Source organism: Pseudonaja textilis, chromosome 16, assembly GCF_049901715.1.
Source record: "Pseudonaja textilis isolate UNSWEBS1 chromosome 16, rPseTex1.2, whole genome shotgun sequence".
In the NCBI taxonomy this organism is placed as follows: domain Eukaryota; kingdom Metazoa; phylum Chordata; class Lepidosauria; order Squamata; family Elapidae; genus Pseudonaja; species Pseudonaja textilis.
The window spans coordinates 1,833,747-1,852,653 of record NC_142005.1 but is presented as its reverse complement, the minus strand read 5'-3'; the positions used below and the strand labels follow the sequence as shown (position 1 = coordinate 1,852,653).

General features: G+C 47.6%; 1 protein-coding gene across 1 annotated transcript in view; it reads left to right on the top strand.

Moving 5' to 3' along the window:
- EHD1 (EH domain containing 1) overlaps positions 1–8,985 on the top strand; it is a 33,685-nt gene extending 24,700 nt beyond the window's left edge. The window contains exons 4-5 of the mRNA XM_026717675.2: positions 6,573–6,737; positions 8,174–8,985. Of these exons, the coding sequence (XP_026573460.1) occupies positions 6,573–6,737; positions 8,174–8,698 (690 nt within the window). The 3' untranslated portion in view covers positions 8,699–8,985. The remainder of the gene's footprint in view (positions 1–6,572; positions 6,738–8,173) is intronic.
- The last annotated feature ends 9,922 nt before the right edge of the window (positions 8,986–18,907 follow it).

Genomic DNA, 18,907 nt, shown 5'->3' with positions numbered 1-18,907 from the left:
CACCATCCCCATGGCAACTGACTCGTATTTATGACAGTCACAGTGTCCCAGGATCACGAGATTCCTCTTTTGCGACTTTCTGACCACGGGGAAGCCAGATTCGCTGAACAACCACGTTGCTAATTGAACCACTGCAGTGGTTCACTTGGCAACTGTGGCAAGAAAGGTCATAAGAAATGGGGCAACATTGACTTAACGAAGGTCTCACTTAGCAACAAAAACATTGGGATCAATTGTGGTCGTAGGTCGAGGACTATCTGTATTCCGCTTCATAGCTAAGTTCCAGTTAAGCTGATTTTATTGCTCTTGCTTATAGAAAATCTTGCTTAAAGGTTAGCAGAGAAGAGTTAGTGGAATTCAAGGCGATTTCAACCATTTGGGAGAATGTAACGATTCCAGGCTAGTTCCTTTCTTGATACCGCCCCCCCTAGGCCCTGCCTGTCCTCCTTACACAGGCAGGAAGGCAGACAGGACCCTTGCCAATCCCCTCAAGCAGGAATGTCAAACTCAAGACCTGCAGGCCACATCCGGCCCATGACGTGGTCAGATCCGGCCTGGGTGGCTTCGGCCTGGTCTACTCAATGCGAAGAGGAAAGATGCCAGCAGTTTGGGGAGTGGCGTCAAACCAGCCGCACCCGCACAGTCGGCCACACCCACCTGACACACGCACAAGATCAACCACAGCTCTGATGCAGCCCGCAATGAAATTGGGTTTGACACCCCTGCCCTAAAGCAAGGATCCGCAAACATGGCAACCCATGCTGGCTGGTGGAGTCTGGGAGTTGAAGTCCAGCAGTCTTAAGGTTGCCAAAACACCTTATTGTACAGAGAGCGGACTGGTCTCTTTGACCCTTCCTGCAAATACTCGATTTCCTTCCTGCAAATACTCATAAATCCTCGATTTAGGACCATGACTGGGGCTGGTATTTCTGTCCCAAGTCAGGGCAGTCATAAAACGAGTCACCACACAACCAGAAATGATTTCCACACTATTTTGTGACCCTTTTTTTTGGCTAAGGTTATTAAGTGAGGAACTTTTAAACTTTTCAAGGACTTTTCTTTTAAATGTCCTACAATTACCGCTGACTTCCTAATCCCCCCCCCTCCCCCCCAAGTTTAAAAGAAAGTTTTAAAGTTTAAAAATTAGATCTGTATTTTATTTATTATTTTACTGCGTGTCTGTTACTGGCTCCATTCGTAGAAAAAATCTGGCCTTTTGGGGTATTAATTCCAAAAAAGCCGAGACTTGGCTTAGAAAATTTCCCACCAAACACATATCCTATTTTTAGGAATGTGCTGTTTTTGTGAAGGCACAAACAGCCGCAGCAGAAGCCTTCCTAGGGCACAATTCTCTTTAAAAAGATCCCTTTGTGGAAACGCACAAATTTTCCAACAGAGCATCCTTTCATATGGGGGGGAAAAAAAATCTGCATTAATGATCCCATTGAGGAAAAATGGACATTGCACCTGGGTGAGTGGAATGGGGGGTAGAATTCCCTTAAATTGAGATTGAAATGTTAAATGTAGACCTTAAATTGGTCCCTTGTTTTTTTGCAGCAATTGTTCCCATGTGCAGTTATCTGGGATGCGCTAAACTGCGCTGCAATCAAAAGTGAAATCTCAGTTAACCTTTGAATTTTGTAACCTACATCCCCAGCAAGGGGAGAACTTCCTTTTTTTTCCTGCTTCTACACCCCGCCCCCCCAAAAATTAACCTTTGATGTGCTAAAGGGAAAAAAAAAACCCTTTTTCTGAAAGAGTTTTGCAGAACAAACAAAAAAAACAGAGCAGTGCGTGCTTTTTAAATAAGTGCAGCCAATGAAAAGGAGAAGTCCCACTCAGCAAAATCTGATCTTTGTGAAGGTTTGGAGGGAATTAGAAAAATTTCCCAGAAAACTCCACTCAACCTTTTATCCGAGTTCCTGATTCAAGAGGCAGATTCTCGTCAACTTCCATAAAAGTTCCTTTGTGTTTGCAAAGGTTTTCCCCCCTACATACCCACGGTTTGCCAGCTTTAGGAAGCGTGGACTTCACCTCCCCAGAATTCCCCAGCTGAGGTTAACAGATGCTGCAATAGAGGAATCACTTGTCTCGAGGTACGACCATTCATTCACCAACCATGCAAAGTTACAACAGGGTGGGGGGGGGTGTGATAATGGACAAGGCGATACCCTATTTCCCTGAAAATACGACCTACCCGGAAAATAAGTCCTAGCTTGATTTTTTTTACATGTGAGCCCAATATAAGCCCTACCCCCCAAAAATAAGCCCTAATTAAGATCCTACCCATTCCAGAATGGACGGGTAAAAATTAAGGGTGGGGATGGCAGAAGGTGGAGCTGCCCTACGACTTATCTTTGGACAGTTGTAGCCGGGCCTTGCACACCCCGACACCTGCCTGGATGGCCCATTTCTTCTGCAGCCAGCAAGGCTTTCCTGAAGGCCTCTGGAGCTTGTAACAAAGTTCTGGATCGATCCAGAGCTCCATTATCGGCTGCAGGGGGCTTCAGGAAAGCCTTGCCGGCCGTAGAAGAAGTTTCTGAAGGCCTCTGACAGTTAAAAGGAGGCCAGGGGGTGACGCACCCAAGTGAGGTTGTCAGTGGATGAACCTCCCCTGAAAATAAGACCTGGTGCCTTTTTTTGGTGGCAAAAATATATATAAGGCAGGGTCTTATTTTCGGGGGAAACCTGGTATAGTCCCTTCACTTACAACCATTAGTTTAGGGACTATTTGAAGTTATAAGAGCAACTCTAATGACAGTAATAATGAAAAAAAGTTAGTTATGACCAGTCCTCGCACTTACGACCATCACAGCATGCCCCCCAGTCCCATGATCAAAATTCAGGTGCTTGTAAATGCAACCGACACGGGTTGACAAGGGTTGCAGAGTCCTGGGCTCATTTGATCCTAGAAGGGTTTCAGTGGGGAGAAATCAGTTGCTTCATAACTCTGGGATTCACTTAACGACCATGGCAAGAAAGGCTGTAAAATTGGACCGCAGTTCACTTAATGAATGCTTCAGTTCGTTTTTGGTCCCAATTTTAGTAAGTTGAGGGGCTACACCTAAAGCTGAGCAGGATTGGATTTGTATTTCTTGGACGAGACACCACCAGGAGATGCCAAAGCCAATAGATTAGATTTAAAAGCCCTCCTCCACCCCGCAAAAGCCCCAAACAGTTTGAAGAAGATGATAGCAAAGCATTTTTTTTTTCCTTGTATGACTGGTAAGAAAACTATCTGGTCACTTAGAATTAGATTTGACTTGATGGCTTTCTTCAATTCTCAGCTTAAAATTACGTTTCTTAACTTTAACAGTGCTGGCTATGGAATTCTGGGAGTTGAAGTCCAGACTTGAAGAAGTTGCTGTCGTTGAGAAATGGCGGTTTAAGGGCCTTTTAGCCAATTTGGGCCTGAATTCTTTTTAGGGCTGCTTTCACCCTTTCCAACTTTCCCTGGCTCCCTGAGAGACATGTTGAGGGCACATCTGTCAACGCCATTGCACCGACAGGTTTGAAGGGCCGCCTCTTCCTCCTCCCGTTTATTTTTAGTTTTTTTATAACAGCCCTAGATCCAGTCCAGTCCGAACGCTGGTCTTTTATCCAACCAAATCGGTGAGAAAAGTAAGGGTCCTATACTAAGGCAAGAAAAACCAAATGCGCAGGTATGGAGTAGGTGATACCTGGCTCGGTTAACAGTAACTGAGAGGGGGATCTTGGAGTCTAGTGGAGAGCTACTTAAATATGATCCAGCGGTGTGCAGCGGCAGCCAAAAAAGCCAGTGCACCCCTAAGCTGCATTCACAGAAGGGTGGTTTTAAAATCACTGGTTTTATAATGGGCCCGGTAATGTTGGAATATTGCATTTAACTTTGGCTGCCATGATAGAAAACACACGTTGAGACTCGAAGAGCAACAAAGGTGATTAGGGGACTTGGAGGCTAAAACGTGTGAAGAACGGCTGCGGGATTTGGGTTTGGCCAGTCTAGACCAAAAGGAGTAGGGCGTGACGGGATAGCAGCCTTCCAGTATTTGAGGGGCTGCCCCAAAGAAGAGGGGAGTCAGTTTATTCTCCAAAGCACCAAAAGGCAGGACAAGAAACAATGAATGGAAGCTAATCAAATGTTCTGACCCAAACCTTGTTCCAAGGAAGCAAACACGAAACAGAGGTAACAGCAAAACCTTTTAATGATTCTTTACGAATTCCGTTCCTTCACGGCTAAAAGGCTGTTTCAAACTCATTGATAAGAACGAGCCTTGCCAAGCTTGTGCAAGGCTGCCAAGAACACTAGATAAAGTGGCCAAGAAATATTTCAAACCCAAAGAGTCTTCAAACATAAACTAAGAGAGTCCGAACGTCCACAAGGCTTGAGTGCAAAAACTTCTTTGCTTCCTGCAAAGAATCCCGGTCTCTCAGGTTGGCTTTTATCCCTTAAGGGAGAGGCCATCGCCTTGCAGCCTTACTCCCGAGTCGCCCGTGCTGCTGCAGCTGCTTTTTCCTTCGAGCAGCCCTGCACACACGAACACTGGGCACAGGCTCCTCGGGACGCTCTTCATCACTGCTGCCAGCCTCCACCATCTCCGAAGGCCGCACTCCACTCCCTGATGGTCCTGGCCCCATCCCTGCCTCACACGCAGGCCCCTCATCCGAGTCCTCGCTCTCCGACACCTCAGCCCTCCACATCTGCTGCTGGCGGACCACAACATCAAGGAGAGGAGCAACCGGGAGAAACTTCCTAGCCGTGAGGACGAATAACCAGTGGAACAGCTTGCCACCAGAAGTTGTGGTTGCTCCATCGCTGGAGGTTTTTAAGAAGAAACTGGACAACAATTTATCTGAGATGGTATAGGGCCCCCTGCTTGAGCAGGGAGGGGGCTGGACTAGAAGACCTCAAAGGTCCCTTCCAGTTCAGTTATCCTGCATTCTGGTTTCCCCTATGGACTTTTTGCTTTGTAGGAGCTCAGTTGAGAAGGTTGCCGGCCGTGTTCACCGGACGCTGCAACCGTCACAAATATAAGCCAGTTGCCAAGCGCCTAAATTTTGATCACGTGTCCATGGGGACAACTGCGTTGGTCATAAGGGTGAAAACCAGTGATAAGTCCTCTTTTTCAGTGCCTTCATAACTTGGAACGGTTGCTAAGCCAATGATCCTAGGTGTATTTTTTAAAATAAGTTTTATTTGTACATTTTTAATCACACATACGTGCTTAATGTGCAGTGTCTTATTGTCTGAGTCAACTTACACATAAATATCCGTACTAATAACAATATTTACTCGTAAATACTAGTATTCTTCCAACTTCTAATGTCTACCTTTGTTGCCTAACCATTTGTGAAACAATTCCCATGCTTAAAAATATTCTGTCTCTTCTTTCTTCTTTATCTTTAAGGTTAGCCTGTCCATTTCCACACATTTTTTTTAAAAAAAAATATTTTCATCTGTCGGAATTCCCTCGTTTTTTCCCCCCATCATTGTGCAAATACAATTCTTGCTGCTATCAACACATGTAATATTAAACGGACAACCCCTTTTATCATATTTTTTCAGGTAGTATACCTAACAAAAATATTTCTGGCTTTAAATCTATATTATCAGTTGTGCCCTCATTAAACCATGAGCCTCAAAAACATCAAAGGGTGTATGAGGAGCGAACATGTCCGCGCGATCTGCATGAAGCCGATTCTGAGACACGTAATTCACTAACCCCTATGACCCTGTTTCCCACCCCCACCCCCCCATGCATAAAACAGGCATCGAAATGTTTTATGAGTTGACATATATGTTGCTTTATCATTCTTTCTTAACCACGTATGCATTTTTTGTCCAGCGTTTTTTTGGGTCTTGGACGTGTCCCACCCGCAAGGTGTATTCTAGGCCTCTGTCTTGCCAAGCAGCCCCCTCTGCCAGAGTCCAGCCTGACTCCGTTGAGAAGCCCCCTCCCCAGCCTTCTTGGGATGACCCAGGGTGGGATACAAAAACAGGGGAAGCCCCTATTCCTTTGCTTCCTAGCTCCAAATATCCTTGACTGGAGACGAAAAAACTCCCTCACAAGCAGTTACGAAAAGGAGGAAATGCTGTTTAAACTAAAAATGCCTATAAATTATATAGAGTAAAAACGACACAAACCACACTGAAGCAATTAAGGGAACCAGGCAAGATAAGGGCTTGAAGACATCCACAGATATCGAAACACACACTGGGAAGGACGCCAAACTCAGATAAGAACTGACAGACCAGAGATATTTCCATGCTTTGTTTCCAGCACTGGCCCATACGCATGTCCGTCCTTTTAACCAGTCCTCACAGCTGCAGCCCATGAAGGGGATCAGGGCCCTTTCCTCCCCCATAGACCATCCTGTTCACGCCTCTCCCTTATCCTCTCCTCCCTGCGTGCCCCTAGGATGGAGAGGGGATGGTCCTGGGTCTTCCTCTGACTGCCCAGCCGGCCTGTGCCCTTCCCAGCCTCCTCCACAACCTCCAGAGCCACACTCCCGCTCCCTGTCGGCTGTTCCTCCTCTCCCTCGGAGTCCGTCTCCACAGGGGCATGACCCTTCTCCCTTCTGCTTCTTGCTAGGTCCATGCCTATATCATCAGCTCTTTGAAGAAGGAGATGCCCAACGTCTTCGGCAAGGAGAGCAAGAAGAAGGAACTCTTGAACAACCTGGGTGAGATCTACCTGAAGATCGAGCGGGAACACCAGATCTCACCTGGAGATTTTCCCAGCCTCCGTAAGATGCAGGTAGAGACTTGGGTTAGGCCCTGGGGGCGGGGGGGGGGGGACAAGCTGTGGGATCACACATTGTCATGTTACCCCCCTACAAGGTAAAGTTCCCCTTGCACATCCGTGCTGGTCATTTCCGGCTCTAGGGGGCAGTGCTTCTCTCCGTTACAAAGCCGAAGAGCCAGCGCCGTCCGAAGACGTCTCCGTGGTCATGTGGCCGGCAGGACTAAACGCCTTCGAAGGCGCATGGAGCGCTGTTCCCTTCCCACCAAAGGGATCCCTATTTTCCTACTTGCATTTTTTTTACGTGCTTTCGAACTGCTATGTTGGCGGAAGCTGCTGGGACAAGGAAGCGGGAGCTCACTCCGTGACACGGTGCTAGGGATTCGAACCGCTGAACTGCCGACCTTTCTGATCGACAAGCTCAGCGTGTTAGCCACTGAGCCCCCTACAGGTGGTCCTCAAATTACGGCCACTGTTGAGTCCAAAATTTCTGTTGCTAAAGCAACACCGTTACTTAAGTTTTGCCCTGTTTTAAGACCTTTTTTGCCACAGTGGTTAAGGGGATCGGTGCTACGGTCGTTAGTAACATGGTTGTTAAGTGGATCTGGCTTGTTGGAAGGTCGCAAAAGGGGATCACATGACCCCAGGATGCTGGAACTGTCATAAATATGTTGCCAAGTGTCTGGATTTCGATCGTGTGTCCACGGGGAATGCTGCAACAGTGAAAAATGGTCATAAGTCACTTCTTTTCAGTGCCATTGTAACTTTGAATGGTCACTAAATGGAACTATTTTAAGTCGAGGACTACCTGTACTCTTGGGGACTTGAGGGTGTGTGTGGAGGCTGTCAGAAAGCTGAATCCTGGAATTTGGGGTGGGTGGGGTGATCTCTTTGTGGCGGTGCTGAGTCGTTGCTAGGTTGCGCCTGGCCTGTTTTCCTTGCATTCCGAGGATCGGAGCCAGAAATTCTGACCGGAGTTTAAATGGTCGCTTTAAATGAACACAAACAGCTGTGGTGGCTCAGTGGTTAGAGTGTGGTACTGCAGGCGACTTCTGCTGACTGCCGGTTGCCTACAGTTTGGCAGTTCAAATCCCACCAGGCTCAAGGTTGACTCAACCTTCAGTCCTTCCGAGGTGGGTCAAATGAGGAGCCAGATTTTGGGGGGCAAAAAAATATATAAATTGCTTCTGTAAATTGCTTAGAGAGGGCTGGAAGGCACCGTGAAGCGGTTTATAAGTCTAAGCGCTTTTGCCATCGTTGAGGACTGACTGTTGATTGTTTCGCACCAAACTCTTGTGAAGGGCAGTTACAGCTCCAATGTCCTTCCCGTTGGGACCTTGGAGATTTGGGGGGGGGGGGAACCCCAGAGTTGACCTCTGCAGCCGGTCAACACATCCCGCCGTCCGTCTCTTGGCCCCGAATCACAACTCGGTGTGTTTGTGTGTCCTCAGGAACAGCTCCTGACCCAGGACTTCAGCAAGTTCCAGCCACTGAAGCAGAAGCTGCTGGACGCGGTGGACGACATGCTGGCCAACGACATCGCCCGGCTGATGGTGATGGTGCGCCAGGAGGAGTCGCAAATGCCGTCCCAAGTGGTGAAGGGCGGGGCGTTTGAGGGCACCATGAACGGGCCCTTCGGCCACGGCTATGGCGAGGGCGCCGGCGAGGGCATCGACGACGTGGAATGGGTGGTCAGCAAGGACAAGCCCACCTACGACGAGATCTTCTACACCCTCTCCCCCGTCAATGGCAAGATCACGGGCGCCAGCGCCAAGAAAGAGATGGTCAAGTCCAAGCTTCCCAACACCGTCCTGGGCAAGATCTGGAAGCTGGCCGACGTGGACAAGGACGGACTGCTGGACGACGAGGAGTTTGCCCTGGCCAACCATCTCATCAAAGTCAAGCTGGAAGGGCACGAGTTGCCAGCTGAACTCCCTTCCCACCTGGTGCCGCCTTCCAAGCGCAGGCATGAGTGACCCCACCGCCTCCGGACGGCCGAGCTGAGCACAGCAACGTGTGCGCTCTGGGTGGGAGCTGCCCCGGGCGTTGCCCGCGGGCGACTTGAGTTTGAATGTCCCCGCTCTGCGCGAAGCCGAGTCGCCCAGCCTTTCTCAAATGTACAATACTGTATGTTCCGATATATATATATATATATATATATATAGATTGATATATCTACACTCGGATAGATATGTCTCCATATATATGCGTGTGTGAGTTTGTCTCCTGGAAGGAAGTGTAATACAAGGTTTTAAGGCTGTAATCTTCTCTGGTGCTGCAGGGGGGGAAATGTCTCCTTAAAAAAAAAACTAGCCAAAATATAAATAACCCTGGGATTCCACGCGGGAAGTTGAGATAGCTGACTCCATACGCTGGCCAATCTTGGGCAAGGCCTTTTTTTTTTCTTTTCCCCACAAGCCGGACGACGGCTGTTCCAGGACGAGACAGGCAGGACCATTTTTTTCCCAGGGAGAATTGGTGGTTTTTATCCTCTTTTTATGCCTATCCTTATTCCTGGAACCCGTTGCCGAAGAGGAAAGTTGGGTCACCGCGGAGCACATCTCCCCACAAAAAGTCCCCACTCAACCACATCCTTGCTGGAACTCCCACTCTGTATCCCCTCACCCTTTCCTGGACGAGGGATTCGTGTTCTCGTTGCCATTGCATGCTTTTCGGGGGGGTCCCAAATGGGTGTCGGGCCGAAGCAGGGTTCCTCCCGGCATCCGGAGTGTCTGTTAAACATCCTTTGGCCACAAACCAGCATCCAGAACATAGTTTGGGTAGAAGCCAGAAAGGTTCAAGCAAACCGCAAGAGCAATAATGTGTCCCAACTTTGAAGGCTTCCAAATTCTGGGGAGTTGGGAGTCCACCCATCTTTTAATCCGGTTGAAGTTGAGAAACACTCTTGCTGACGAACATGCTCTAAATTTTTTTTTGGGGGGGGGGGTCTGCAACCTTGGCAACTTTAGAACTTGTGGACTTCAATTCCCAGAACTCCACAGCCAGCAAAGCAATGCTGGCCGGGGAATTCTGGGAGTTGCAGTCCACAAATCATAAAGTCGCCAAGGTTGGAGACCCCTGCTCTAAATCCCTGGTGCACAGGCAGGAGATTGGGGGAGGACTTGCAACGAGCACTGAGACGAAGCAGAGTGGACCCTTCCCCACCTCTCCGCTCATTGCAGGGCTGATCCAATGTTATCTGTGGGCCCTCAGACCCGAACGGGATGAGTTTGCAAGAGAGGACGGGGTCTCCAAGGGGACACAAAGCCCACCGTCTCTCCTTCACTGGGAAATTCTTAGCGATGGGATTGGGAGTCTTCAGGTTGGCGGGAAGTTGGTGGGCTTATTGCTGAGAATTATGGAAATGGGGCTATTCGTTAGCTACGAGTCTTGTTTAGGGATGGCTGGTTTATGAGTAGCTTCCAGACTGGAGTGTACCCCAAGATTTTGGAGGGGAGGGTGTGTGCAGGATTTGCTGCATTTCCACCACCCCTATTGGCAAAAGGGGAGGTGAAGAGGAAGAGAGCCAGCCCGTCGTTTTGCTTCGGACCGCAAATCCCAGATAATCTCCAGTCTCAGGGAGGGGCAGGCAGTTCGAACACCCCACCCGTTACCCTCTCTCGCATTAAAAGCTGAATTCAAGAGTTCTGCGTTTGGATGTTTCCTCGTTCCCATCGTCCCCGAAATCCGGCACTCGGTCAATTCTTCATCCGTTTCCAGCCCCGCAGATCCTTCCCCATCTCCGGGATTCCTGGAACAGTTTAGTTTCCCCGCTGGGGCTCGCTGTTTTGACCTCGGCTTCCCCCAAAAGCACTAAGCAGGCTTTTTGTCCTGGCAAAACCTCTTTTATTAAACGAAGGTGAATTTCTGGCATCCGTATTCAGCCAAAGGCCTGGCAAACAGTCTTTCAAGGGTCTGATGAGGAGCACAGGCCTTATCTAGCCTGAAGAGCTGCCAAGTAAATGTTTCCAAACGCAGTGCTGACAAGGAAGGGCTCAGCGCAGAGTCTCTTGAGATGCAGACCGATCTTCACACTGCTGCAACGAACGAATTGTTTCCTGCAAAAGCCCCCCCTCCCCTTTGGCTCCCCCTCTTTTAATCCCTCTGGGAGGGGCCACTCACCGTCCACCTGTGGCCTTACTCCCACGTCGACCCTGGTTCTTAATTGGGCCTTTTGGCAGCTCCGCATAACGCGGGTTGGGAACCGGTTCCAGGAGCTCCCCCGCCTCACTGCTGCCTGAGCCTGAAGGCGGTTGCTGACTGCCAGCCTACCCTGGCCCCATCTCTGCCTCCGACGCAGAGCCCTTGTCTGCAAGCCTCCAGGACTGGCCCAGGTTCCTCCCGCAACCTCCTCACTGCCTGACTCTGCCGCCAGCTCTGCTGCCCACTGGTGGGCCACAAGCCTCGCTGAACGTTGAGGGCTAGAAACTTGGATTGGGGTTTGATTTGACAAGCTTGGTCAGGAATTCCAGCTGGTGCCGAGTTGGGTGGGATGGCGAGGGGAGATACCAAAAAAGCAGGGAAGATTTTGAGTGGTTTTTTTTCCCTCCCCCCTTCGGTATTCAAAATCCTTCGACCTGAATCTTGGAAAACAAAATCCCTCACACACCTCCTACCTAGGAGTTTGTGTTTTTGCACACTTCAGCCTCTGCCTGTTTCACAATCTTGATCACTGCTTGTTTAAATGCCGGCATTTTACCCAAATTGTTCTGCTAACTAAAAGCATTCATCACATTGTAGAAATTTTCTAAAAAAATGTACATTAAAAACAAACACACACACACGCACACACAACCCATGATGTAGTCCCACTATCCTTGGAAAGTCTCAGTTTAGGAAAAGTTAATTTGTAGTCTGGCTTAAAATAGGAGCATCTATTTGTCAAAGACAGAATTAGTTTCAGTCGCTTCTTAGCTTGGAGACCTACAGATATATAGAACTCCAGTTCCCATACTACTTTTCCACTGAACTGGCTGGGGATAATAGGGAGTGTAGTTCCCAGTTAAATGAGTTGGAGACTGATATTTGGGGGTGGTACAGCCATTGGTAGGTGCAATGCAGTTTTATTCACTCGGGGAAAAATGATTTCAGGTGTGGTTTCTAAGCACTTTTCAAACAAGCCATGGTTAAGGTAAACCATGTTGGATACTATAATGGAGTCGCCTGCTGGGTGAACGCAACCTACTAACACAAAGGAGATAGGTTGGATCTGACTGACCTTTACTTTGTCATGGTTTCTTCAGCTTAGTACCTGGCTCTAAACAATGTACCAAACCAGGAATTACATCATTACATAGATTAATAACAGAGTTGGAAGGGACCTTGTAGGTCATCTAGTCCAACCCAAATCTTGCAATCTTTGGAGTTAGCAGGTTCTCACAACTGCCTGGAAAAAAAAAATGTGAGGGCTGAAGTCCCGTTTAGTGCAGAATTTTTCAAGCTTGGCAGCTTTTAAGAGGCGTGGACTTCAACTCCCAGAATTCCCCAGCCAACATGATTTAAGAAGGGTGGACTCCCACTCCATGTTGGCTGGGGAATTCTGGGAGTTGAAGTCCACTCCTCTTAAAAGCTGCTAAGATTGAAAAACACTTGGTTTAGTGTGCTGTGTTATATTTGTACACTTTTTTTTCGGTCCTCCGGTGTACGAAAGAGGTAGTACCCTCTGGTGCTACACAACAGGCAAGGGCCCCAACACAAAGCTTTTTATTTATAAGATTATTCCTTACTTATTTTGGGTTTTTCTCTGTGATGTTCTTTTAAAGATTTCTTGATACTAATATTTACCAAGTGGGTTCCAGTTATCAGCCACGCTTAACTAATCCTGCCTGACCTTAAAAAAGGCAAAACCGGGATGGGAGACTGGGTAATCCTCAACTTACGACCACAATTGGGGCTAGAACCTCAGTCACTAAGCGATGCGGTCGTTGACGGAGTCACACCTGATAATAACCACCTTTTTTTCTGGGGGCATTGAACAAATTCGGTTTCTGCATGCCAGTTGCTAAGGGCAGGAATTTTGACCACGGGGATGACATCTGTGATGGTTGTAAGTGCAGGGACCGGTCACAAATGTGGGGACTGGTTGTACGTGTGAGGAACAGTCAGTCACAAGCAACTTTCCTCAGCATCATTGTAAACTTCAAATGGTGGTTAAAGAAAGACGACGAGCTATAAGAAGGAACTCCACAGCGTTGTAGGGATGGAGAAACTGGAAAATCTCTCTGGAAAAAAAAGCAAAAAATAAAATCATGTTTTAGTTCTGAGAAGTCACCAGATTTTTGAAAGCAGCTGAATTTTGCCTCTGAAGAATCGTAGCATGCTAGAGCTGAAAGGGACCTTAGAGGTCTTCTAGTCCAACCCCCGCTCAAGCAGGAGACCGTATACCATTGTGGACAAAGGGCTGTCATATCCCTTCTTAAAAACCTCCAGTGATGGAGCACCTACAATTTCTGGTGGCAATCTGTTCCACGGGTTAATTGTCCTCACTGTTAGGAAGTTTCTCCTTAATTCCAGATTACTCCTCTCCTTGATTAGTTTCCATCCATTGTTTCTTGCCTTCTGGTGCTTTGGAGAATAGGTGGACCCCCCTCTTCTTTGGGGCAGCCCCCCCCCTCAAATATTGGAAGACTGCTGTCATGTTTTCAAGCCACAGTTTTGCTGAGCCCAGTTCATCGTACAACTAGCCGGATGTTCTGGGTACATATTCTACACCCATGATGGCGAAGCGGTGGCACGCAGAGCCATTTGTGCCGGCATGGGAGCTGCAGGCAAAGTTACTTCACTGCGCATGTGTGCGGCTCACAGCTGACTCTTTGGCTGGTTTGAGGCCTTTTTCAGCCTCCCACAGGCTTGGAAAAAAGCCACTGCAAGGCTTTTCAGGACGAATAATAGGCCTGTTTCATCATTTCCTGTCATACCGGAAGTGACTAAACAGGCCTATTATTCTGCTTGCAAAGGCTTTTTTCAAGCTTCCGGGAGGCCAAAAAAGGCCTCAAACCAGCCAAAAGATCAGTTGTGAGGGCAGTGCACATAAAGGGGTGGGGCACGGATTGTGTGCACAGGGCGCGGGGGGATGCACACTGCCTTCTGGATGCTGGCATGCACGCGCGCACACAATTTTTGGCACAGGAGCCCAAAAAGGTTAGCCAACACACTTCTACACCACGCCTACAAATATAGAGTCTGCCTCCTTTCCATTTTTTTTTAATTTTTAGTTTTATTTTTAATACAAACCATCTTCCATTAACCAGTGTATTGTCTGGGTTCAACTATCTTGTGCAATAACAATTAGATTCTATAGTTTTATCCATTACATTCATATTAATTCTGTACTCTTTAATACTGATATGCATAATATATTATAACAATCCTCATCTTAATGTATTCTATCAACATATTTTCTATATTTCACTAATGTTTCTAACTTTCACATTTTATTCTATAGCTATCGATAAAATAGTCCTCTCCTTTCAAATTGACCATAGTCTGGTCATTTTTAGTGCGTTTTTAGAAAGAAAATTTAGAAAATTGACTTAATAATGCTGATGGTTAGATCAGGGGTGTCCACGCTTGGCCACTTTAAGGCCTGTGGACTTCAACTCCCAAAATGCCTGAGCCAGCATGACCGGCTTAAGGAATTCTGGGAGTTGAAGTCCACAAGTCATCACGGCCCTCCCCTCCTTATACCATGATAGGCTGCATAGAACTGAATTATAGCCTGGTGTCCGTCTACGCTAGAATTTCCGCAGTGTCTTCTTCAGGAAAGAGAGATGGATAAATGGAGGAGAAGCAAAGCTGCTTGGGGATCAACCAGGATCCCTATAGCCCAGCTTCCTCCTTGCCAGGAATGCCCAGGTTCCAGGGCACGGTCGCTGTGTGAGTCATTTTTCCCCCATCCATATTTCCGGCATTCTTGTTTAATGTCTGGACTTCATGGCTGGCTGGGGGATTCTGGGAGTTGAAGTCTACAAGTCTTAAACTTGCCAAGGTTGAAGACTCTGGTGAGAGATGATAGAGGCATACATAGATAGATTGATAGATAGGTAAATAGGTAGGTACACACACAGAGAGAAAAAGTTTGAAGACCCTTGTGATATAGATAGATGATAGTTAAATAGGTTGGTAGGTGTAGGTACAGAGAGAGAGAGGTGATAGATCAGGGGTCTTCAACCTTGACCGCTTTAAGACTTGTGGACTTCAACTCCCAGAATTCCTCCTCCAGTCACGTTAGCTCAGGAATTATGGGAGTTGAAGTCCACAAGTCTTAAACTTGACAAGTTGGAAGAGCCTTGCTTTAGGTCACTGGAAGATGGGTGGACTTCAACTCCCAGAATTGCCCAGCTTGAAGATATCTGGACTTCATGGCTGGCTGGGGGATTCTGGAAGTTGAAGTCTACAAGTCTTACAAATTTGCCAAGTTTGGAAACCCCTGGTTTGAGGAAAGGCTGAGTGGCTGAAGGGGCATTACCATTTTAAAAAGGCCAACCATGAACTGGAACAGATGGGGGCAGCCTTAAGGAAAGGTAAAAGTTCGTCCTGCACATCTGTGCTAGTTGTTTCCGGCTCTAGGCAGCAATGTTCATCTCCGTCGCAGAGCTGTCCGAAGACGTCTCCGTGGTCATGTGGCCGGCAGGACTAAACGCCAAAGGCGCACGGAGCACTCTTCCCTTCCCACCAAAGGAGTCCCTATTTTCCTACTTGCATTTTTTATTATGTGCTTTCAAACTGCCAGGTTGGCAGAAGTTGGGACAAGGAACGGGGACTCACTCCGTGACGTGGTGCTAGGGATTCGAACCGCCGAACTGCTGACCTTTCTGATCGACAAGCTCAGCGCCTTAGCCACTGAGCCACCGCGTCCCACTGAGCCTTAAGCAGGGTTGCCATCTGGCCGTTTTTCCGGCCAGATTCGAGAAATCTAGCCATATTTCTATCTGCTTGGCTGTGAAAAAAATGATGTCTCCGGCCAAATTTATTTGGCCGGAAATTTGGCCGTACGAAAGTTGCTTGGCCGTGAAATCGGCCAGTTCTCTCCTTCCCTCGCGCATGTACGTCACCATGAGCAAAAGGAGGACAAGCGCGTCCTCTGGCGCTCTCCTTCCCTCGTGCATGCGCAAAAAATAATTTGGCCGTATTTTGACTTGAGTTTGGCCACAGAGCCAAACTGCGATCTGGCAACCCTGCCCTTAAGTAGTTACCATTAAAAGATCTAGTAATTTCAGCCTAGCAGATTCAGAGGGGAACTTCCTTACTAGTGTATAGAAGTTGTGATGGGTAGTCCTCAACTTATAACGGCAACTGGAACTAGCATTTGTATGACCTTGGACTCTGAGTAGATGATCACTTAAATGTGAGCCAGCCGTGTGGAGCCACCACCAAAAAAAGGAATCCTGGTTTGTATAAATAGAGGCATAGAATCAAGATCATGTGAAGTATTAGTACTGCTTTGTAAGACCCTGGTAAGGCCACACCTGGAATATTGCAATCAATTTTGGTGACCACACTACAAAAAAATATCTTGAGAGTTTGGAAAAAGTTCAGAGAAGAGCAACTAAGATGATCGAAGGCCTGGAGACTAAAACATACGAAGAGCGGCTGTGGGATTTGGGTATGGTCAGTCTAGAGAAAAGAAGAATTAGGGGGGACAGGATAGCAGCCTTCCAGTATTTGAGGGGCTGCCCCAGAGAAGAGGGGTGGGCTCCATTTATTCTCCAAAGCCCCTGAAGGCAGAACAAGGAACAAGGGATGGAAACTAATCAAGCAGAGAAACAACCTGGAATTAAGGAGAACTTTCCTAACAGTGAAAACCAGTGGAACTCCTTGCCACCAGAAATTGTGGGTGCTCCATCCCTGGAGGTTTTTAATTAGGGACCGAACAGTCAAAATGGGATAAATTCCCCTGCTTGAACAGGGGCTGGACTAGAAGATCTCCAAGCTCCAACTCTGTTCTCTTCTATTCCAATTCCTATTCGTATTGCTATTCTATTCATTTCTGTCGCTAAGCGATGCGCCCGGTGGAACGCATGCTCCCTGATACCAGGAGCCATTTACAAGTAGTCCTTGGACTTACAGTATGGCCACAACTGGTACTGGAAATCTGGTTGTAAATAGTTAAGGTTGTAAGTCAAGGCACCATGTGATGGGACGTGATATATATATGTATTTTTTTCCTGTGGTGGTTAAGCAGATCATGAAGTCATAAATTGAATATACTTTTCTGAATGGGCCTTTTGTTGTTGTTAAATGCCGTAAATTGAGGATTTCCTGTACTAGTCTTTCAACAGAGAATGGAGGCTGCCCTGGGGGTTGGGATGGAGGACCTCTGAGGCTCTTAACAACTTTAATTCTAGGACATTACTCCCTCTTATTTTTTTTTAAAAAAAAACAGTGCCATCCAACAGAATGACCGGTAAAAACAATTTCTCCACGATTGTGAGCAGAAGAGGTGAGTGTTGTTGGATTTAACTCCCAGGTATATTTGGTGCTCCCAAGATCTCAGATTTCCGGTAAATCTTTGTCCCCTTTTGCACAGAGATTTCCCAAACTTGCTTCAGCGGGAAACAGATCTCGGTGTCCAGTGGGATTTCGGAAGTGCAAAATGACTCTCCGTGATGTCAGCTGCAAATGGCTGTTGCTTCCTTCCACCTTTGCTCCCCGTACAGAACAATCGTATGAAAGGAAACTGAGGTTACCGGGAAGAAAAATGTGGATGTGGAAAAGCTTGGCTCAGAATTGCTGTCAGTCTGGGGCTAAGCCTGGGGTCAAATAAATTGTGAAAAGCAAGTCTGCTGGGTCTCAACTCACCATGTTAGTCAGACTATTTTATTCTTCATTCAATCAAAATTTGGATATAATGCTGTGTTTCTCAATTCACGATGCAAGTCCAACAAAAGGTCAATTCAGCCACCAAGTTATGCATTTGTGAGAATCTACCCCAAGGGTCTTCATACTCGACAGCTTTAAGACTTGTGGACTTCCACTCCCAGAATTCTTGAGCTAACCTGACTGGAGGAGGAGGAATTCTGGGAGTGGAAGTCCACAAGTCTTAAAGCTGCCGAGTTTGAAGACCCCCGATCTATCCCTTCAGCCAATATGCCTAAGTCAGTGTTCCTCAACTTCTGCCGCTTTAAGATCGGTGGACTCCAACTCCCAGAATTCCACAGCCATCCACACACCTGCTGCCAAGGGAATTCTGGGAGTGGAAGTCCACAAGTCTTAAAGTTGCCAAGTTTGAAGACCCCCGATCTATCCCTTCAGCCAATGTGCCTAAGTCAGTGTTCCTCAACTTCTGCCGCTTTAAGATCGGTGGACTCCAACTCCCAGAATTCCACAGCCATCCACACACCTGCTGCCAAGGGAATTCTGGGAGTGGAAGTCCACAAGTCTTAAAGTTGCCAAGTTTGAAGTCCCCCGATCTATCCCTTCAGCCAATGTGCCTAAGTCAGTGTTCCTCAACTTCTGCCACTTTAAGATAGGTGGACTCCAACTCCCAGAATTCCACAGCCATCCACACACCTGCTGCCAAGGGAATTCTGGGAGTGGAAGTCCACAAGTCTTAAAGTTGCCAAGTTTGAAGACCCCTGATCTATCCCTTCAGCCAATGTGCCTAAGTCAGTGTTCCTCAACTTCTGCCACTTTAAGATCGGTGGACTCCAACTCCCAGAATTCCACAGCCATCCACCCAACCTGCTGCCAGGGGAATTCTGGGAGTGGAAGTCCAGCATGCTGGGTGGAGAATTCTGGGAGTTGAAGCCAATGGCGGATTAAGGCTCACTGGTGCCCTAAGCGCTGACAAATCTTCCTGCCCCACCCTCCTGTACAAATGAAGGCAAGCTTAGGCTACCATGGAAGTTTTTGTGGTGCCCCCTTCGGGCCTGGGGCCCTAAGCGTGTGTGCTTGGTGGTTAATACACCACCGGTTGAAGCTCAGCCGTCTTCGAGTGGACGAGGTTGAGGGATACTTCTTTAGAAACCACAAGGGAAGAATTGGGTTGGGGTACTTCTCCTTGCCAGCCTGGAGCTGCTGGGTGTTTATTGCAGGGGGGCTGAGCCAGCCCTTTTGGGATGCTAACCCTGGTTTATGGCTGAGAATGACTGTGGGAGGAAAGCGTGGATGGCAAAAACAAGCAAACAAAAAACAAACAGAAGTTAGGTGAGATAAACCCTCAAGTCTCCTAACAATTCTGCCTT